This window comes from Belonocnema kinseyi, chromosome 5, assembly GCF_010883055.1.
Source record: "Belonocnema kinseyi isolate 2016_QV_RU_SX_M_011 chromosome 5, B_treatae_v1, whole genome shotgun sequence".
Classification (NCBI taxonomy): Eukaryota; Metazoa; Arthropoda; class Insecta; order Hymenoptera; family Cynipidae; genus Belonocnema; species Belonocnema kinseyi.
In genome coordinates this window covers 103867559-103873066 of record NC_046661.1, presented here as the reverse complement: position 1 = coordinate 103873066, position 5508 = coordinate 103867559, and the positions used below count along the sequence as shown (strand labels likewise).

Sequence of the window (5508 nt, the reverse complement as noted above, 5' to 3'; positions counted from 1 at the left end):
GTGTTAACCAAATTGTCGAATTTTCAACAAAAAATATTAATGTTCCGTTACCAAATGGTTGAATTTTCAAGCAAAAAGGATAAATAGTCTGTATTTTTAAACCATAAAAGTTTCATTTTTAACCAAAAAATTAAGTAGATGAATTTCTATCAAAAAAAATTAATTTTCAATTGAAAAAACAGCAATAAAAACGAATTTTCTAAAAAAAACTTGAATTTTGTACCAAATAGTTGAATTTTTTACCACATTTCTTAATTTTTAATAAAATAGTCTAATCCTCAACCAAAATAAATAAATCTTCAACTAAGAAGTTGCATTTTTAACCAAAAACTCAAAAAGATATGAACTTTCTACCAAAAAATTAATTTTCTACCAAGAAAAATTTTTCAGTCAAGAATGAAAAATAGTGTTAACCAAATTGTCGAATTTTCAACAAAAAATATTAATGTTTATAAAAAATGTTACAGTTGATATTTACAAAACAAAATTTTAATTAAAAACAAAAAGCAGTTTGTTGAATTTTCAAGCCAAGAAGCCTCATTCTCTATAAAACAATTTAATTTTGAAAACCAGAACATAAAATAACAACAAAAAAGTTTCTTTACAAGTAATCAGTTGACTTTTTTAACAAAATATTTGAATTTGCAATTTGAAAAAACAAAACATTTTTTTAATAAAATGAATTCTTAATTTTATTTTTTAACCAAAAAACGAACTAACAACTAAAATTATGAATCTTTAACGAAAAAAAATGAAATTTGAAAAAATTCGTTCAACTTTCAACCAAGTAGTGGAATTTTTAATAAATCATTTTTTTGTTCAAAATTCTTCTTTTTGGTTAGAAATTCTACTATTTAGTTAAAGATTTCATTATTTTGTTGAAAATTAAAGTCTTTTGTTTAAAAGTAATCGTTTTTTGTCGAATATTTATATTTTTTGATTGAAAATTAATCTTTTTTAGTTGAAAATTAATTCTTTTTATTTAAAAAGTCTATTATTGTATTTTTGTTTAAGAAATAATCTTTTTTACTTGAGAAACATAATTTTTGTGAGAATTCAACGATTTTTTGAAAAAGTCTTCGTTTTTGGTCTGAAATTTATACTTTTGTAGAAAATTAATATTTTTTGGTGGAAAATTTATCTTTGGTGGAACAATTTTTTTTTTTTAGTTGTTACAAATTCACCTTTTATGTTAGAGAGTTAATAATTTTTATTGAAGTCTAACATTATATTTTTGGTGTTTAGTTTAAAATTCCGCAAATTCGTTGAAAGCTTAATTATTTTATTGAAAGTTCCACTAGTTTCTTAGAAAGTGACCTTTTTTTGGTTTAAAATTAATCTCTTGATTCGAAAAATCTTTTATTTGGTTCAATATTTATATTTTTTGAGTGAAAGTTAGTTCTTTTGGTAAAAAAAAAGTATCATATTTCTGTTCCAGAATTAATCTGAATCCAACTATTTTGTTGAAAAGACATCTTTTTTAGTCAAAAATTTCTCTTTTACTTGGAAAATCGTCTTTTTAAGTAGCAAATTCAACTATTTGCTAAAAAAAAATCAACTTTTGGCTCAAAATTCATCTCTTGGTTAGAAATTCTACTATTTGGTTGAAAATTCAACTATTTCTTTAAAACGTAATCTTTTTTTTTAATTTTCAACTGATTTATTGAACACTTCTATTTTTGGATAGAAAATCCATCCTTTTGGTGTAAAAATCCCCATTTGTTAGAAAATTCATATTTTTAGTTGAAAATTTGTATACCTTGCTTCAAAATTAAACTGGCTTGTAAAATATTCATATTTTCAAATTAAAAATTCAAGATTCGTCGATTAGGAAAGTGTAATAAAAACTGTATTTGGTGTGCAAGTTGTAATGTTGAATAAAATGTTACTTTTTGAATTGAAAAAAGGTGACAAAAGATGATAAACCCCAAAATTGGAGAAAAAGGTGAGAAATTACTAAAAAATGTGAGGAATGGTGACAAGATGAAAAATAGGTGACAAAAGGCGAATAGGTGACACTTTGTGATGACTGTTATTTATTATATGGCATTTGATTTAGGGAAATTGACGTGATTAATGGCAATAGTTTCAAAACTAATTCAGTGGCGTCTTATGTCGAGAGGAGATATAATAGAAGAGCAAGTGGCATCTGCATTGCACAACTCACATGTATTAGTTCTTAAAGATAAAGATCAAACGCGTCGGGTCGAACAATTACAGAACTTTTCAATAGACTTTAATAGACAGTAGAAGGATAATTCGTTCGACCCGTAGCAAATGAATAAAAGAGACAGAATAACGCAATATTCGTAGCCTTCTTCCCGTCTGTGCGTGGAATCCATATTACGCAATTTATTTCGTGACAAACAACTGGAATGCTGAATGGCTCTTTGTTCCTATTTCTTACGAGACTGATCTCAGGAACTCAGAAGTTCCTCATGTCCAGTCCGGTTTGTCTGAGAAGTTTGTAATGAGTGGAGTGATCACAAGGCACAGTGTCAAACTGTCGGCTAAAAATACTCGCGCCGAGCCAAGGATGAATAGGACAGAGATATAAATAAATAAATCTGAGTTCCTCATTATTAGAACTACTCTCATTAGAGAGTCAGCATTAGTTGATCCTGAACGTTGCAATTGTTCACTAGTATTTCTATTTTATTTATTAATAATATTATTTTTTTGTTCGAATTAAAGCGCTCGTTAGTTTTCAAATTGCAGAATCGGATGAGTCTCATGTTGAATTGTGTATGAGGTAATTACCGGTGGAACAATCCATCAATTGCTAACCAACTGGTGACACTAAACATATGTGGATAAAGTTTAGATAAAAAATGTAGATGCTTAGTAAAGAATTTCCAGAGTCAGTCTAGTCTAGCGATTCAAAAAACAAAGGTGAACAAGTGACTGATGAGTTAGATTGTCACCAAGTGATAGCTAGACCGGTGCAGTGAAATAACAATTGAAAATATTCTTTTTTCAGATGACGACCAAATCTATTATTTTATTCGTGTTGACACTGTTAGTGACGAAATATGTTGAGTCCGTGACAGTGACTGAAGTTAAGGCCGGGCACTTGGCGGAATTGCCCTGTCTTAGTAGCGATGACCATCATCGATTCATGTTTTGGCAATTGTCAGACGATAAAAATATTATAGGCCCTGGGAATCCGCTCGACCACCAAAAGTACAATTATGAGGTCCTTACTGGAAAGCTTCTCATCCGGGTAAGAAAATTTCTCCTTCCCTACCGAAATGGTCGAAATTAGTAGAAAAGATCAATTTTCTTTATATCCAGGGAGTCTCGACAGCAGAATCTGGTTTTTACAAATGTGTTTCCCGAGGGATCCGGGACAACTCGGCAATTAATATACACGTCGTGGAATTAGTCGTGCAGAAGGAGATGAACCTTGAAAGCGATTTTGAGGTAATAAAAGACAGAAATATATATTCTAAAATTCTGTTCGAAATTACAACTGAATCTTCATTTGCAGACGAATCTTCTTCGAGGAATGACTGTAGCGATGGTTCTGTTTGTCATAGTCGCTGTCGTCCTTTTATGTATCACTTACAAGAAGCAGAGAAACCACAGATTATTCGGTAAGATGAATTAATTTCCAGCTCGCGAAAACATCCTAATGTTTTTCTTTTTATTGCCAAATGCAACCGTAGTTTCCTGATTTTAACAGAGATGGACGAGTCTCGAGAGAGCTCACCTGCGAAATACAACGACAAAATTCAAAACACGACAGCAATCCCTGTTTCGAGTACTTCTTCCGGGACTCATGGCGTCGACAACTCGGGCCTGGATGTAGATTTTCCAAAAGTTTTCATACAAATGCAGAGAGAACAGGCCATTCCCTAATGTAGAATTTGTAGAAACCCGTCGATAAAGAGAATCATTTGTGTATGGATGCGTCTGCACGCGGGCAGAATGAAATTGCAGTAAGAAGGCTAACCAGGCTGTGTAGTTGAGTTATTCATTGTTGAAGCTAAACTGTATATATCTTTCGTATTTTAATTTTATCATTAAACGCATTTTAATTATAGAAAACGGTATTGTTTTTTAGAAAAATAACATTCAAAAACTGCTACTAAATAGTTATAATTTAGTGGCGCTGTTGTTGCTGAATTTTAGTTCAAAGTTCGGCCCCACTATTTGTCCTGCATTTCAAATCATTATAATTTGTGAAAAAGTATATAGGGTTGAAACGTTTTACTTTTTTATTTTTTATCCAAAAAATGCATTTTTAACAAAAACTTTAATTTTCCACCTTACAGATGAATTTTCTACCTAAAAAGATCGATTTTCAACCAAAAAAGTTACGTGTTTGACCAAACAGATAAACTTTCAACTTACATTATGAATCTTTAGCTAGAATAGTGAAATTTTCAGTAAAAACTCATTTAAAAAATTTGTTTTACAAAATAGTTAAATTTTTAAACAAATAAGATACATTCTTAACAAAAAATGTATTAGTTGATATTTCAACAAAGAAAAGTTCATCTTACATCAGAAAGACTAAAATTCGTAAAATACGATTTTTTTTTACAAAACGGTTGAATCCTCAAACAAAATAAATTAATTTTAAACTGAAGGGACTGTACTAAAATCACATAACAGGGGCCTTTCATCAATGTACGTAATTTTTGGAAATTCGGCTAACAACAATATTTAAAAAGTCAGGGAATTTTATTGGTCAGGGAAAAGTCAAGGATTTTGAAAAAAAATCTTGCACAAGTCAAGGAATGTCTACAACTTTAAATTAATAACTTGTATATTTATACGTTGTATTTATATTTCTTTTTCTTGCAGGTGCTTCTTTCGAAAGTTTATATTTTTATTGTTTGAGAATTCAAATATTTCGTAGAAAATTTAGTTTTTGAAAAAAACTAATATTTTTCTGATAAAGGGGGCAACTGAAATCTTTCTGGAATCTTTCTTTGGTAAGTCAACTGTTTTTTTTGTAGATGAAATATTACCGTTTTTTTTTAATTTGTGTTTTTTTTTTTAAATTAATTTATTTTAGTAGAAATTCAATTTTTCTTGGCCAAAAATACATCTGTTTGGTTGAAAAATCAACAGTTTTGTTAAAACATCGTCCTTTTTCTTTAAAAATTTAAATATCTTGTAAAAAATTGACTTATTGTTTAAACATATTTCGGTGTTCAAGAGTCGATTCAGATCTTTTTTTGGTTGATAGTTCAACTATTTTTTCGAATACTTGATTTTTGGTTTTAAAAATTCATCTATTTTGGTAGAAATTGAATCTTTCTTGGCTAAAAATGTAACTGCTTGCTTGAAAATTCAACAAAATTTTGAAAAGTCATCATTTTTGGTTGTAAACTCAACTGTTTTTTTGACAATTCAACTATTTTGTAGGAAATTCACTTGTTTAAAATTCATATTTTAGCAATGAAAAGTCAACTAATATTTTTTCTAAATGAAAATTCCACCATTTTTACATTCTCATCAGAGAAGGTATTAGATTTGTGTAAAATTTGACCCCCC

General features: G+C 29.2%; 1 protein-coding gene across 2 annotated transcripts; it reads left to right on the top strand.

The window, feature by feature from the left end:
• The first annotated feature begins 2357 nt into the window (after positions 1 to 2357).
• On the top strand, positions 2358 to 4045 carry LOC117172564. Of its 2 annotated transcripts, none has more exons than XM_033360626.1 (5): positions 2358 to 2892; positions 2981 to 3223; positions 3295 to 3423; positions 3491 to 3596; positions 3686 to 4045. In XM_033360626.1, the coding sequence occupies exons 2-5, from the start codon at positions 2981 to 2983 to the stop codon at positions 3859 to 3861; spliced, it is 654 nt and encodes a 217-aa protein (XP_033216517.1). In that variant the 5' UTR covers positions 2358 to 2892; the 3' UTR covers positions 3862 to 4045. The 2 variants fall into 2 exon arrangements, with proteins under 2 accessions (XP_033216517.1, XP_033216516.1); XM_033360625.1 differs by having other exon boundaries at positions 2361 to 2752.
• The last annotated feature ends 1463 nt before the right edge of the window (positions 4046 to 5508 follow it).

Bases quoted from the DNA above. Each gene is read 5' to 3' on its own strand.
- LOC117172564 (XM_033360626.1), top strand. From the start codon at position 2,981: ATGACGACCAAATCTATTATTTTATTCGTGTTGACACTGTTAGTGACG. The intron at 3,224-3,294 runs GTAAGAAAATTT...CTTTATATCCAG, and splicing joins CTGGAAAGCTTCTCATCCGG to GGAGTCTCGACAGCAGAATC. The intron at 3,597-3,685 runs GTAAGATGAATT...TGATTTTAACAG, and splicing joins GAGAAACCACAGATTATTCG to AGATGGACGAGTCTCGAGAG.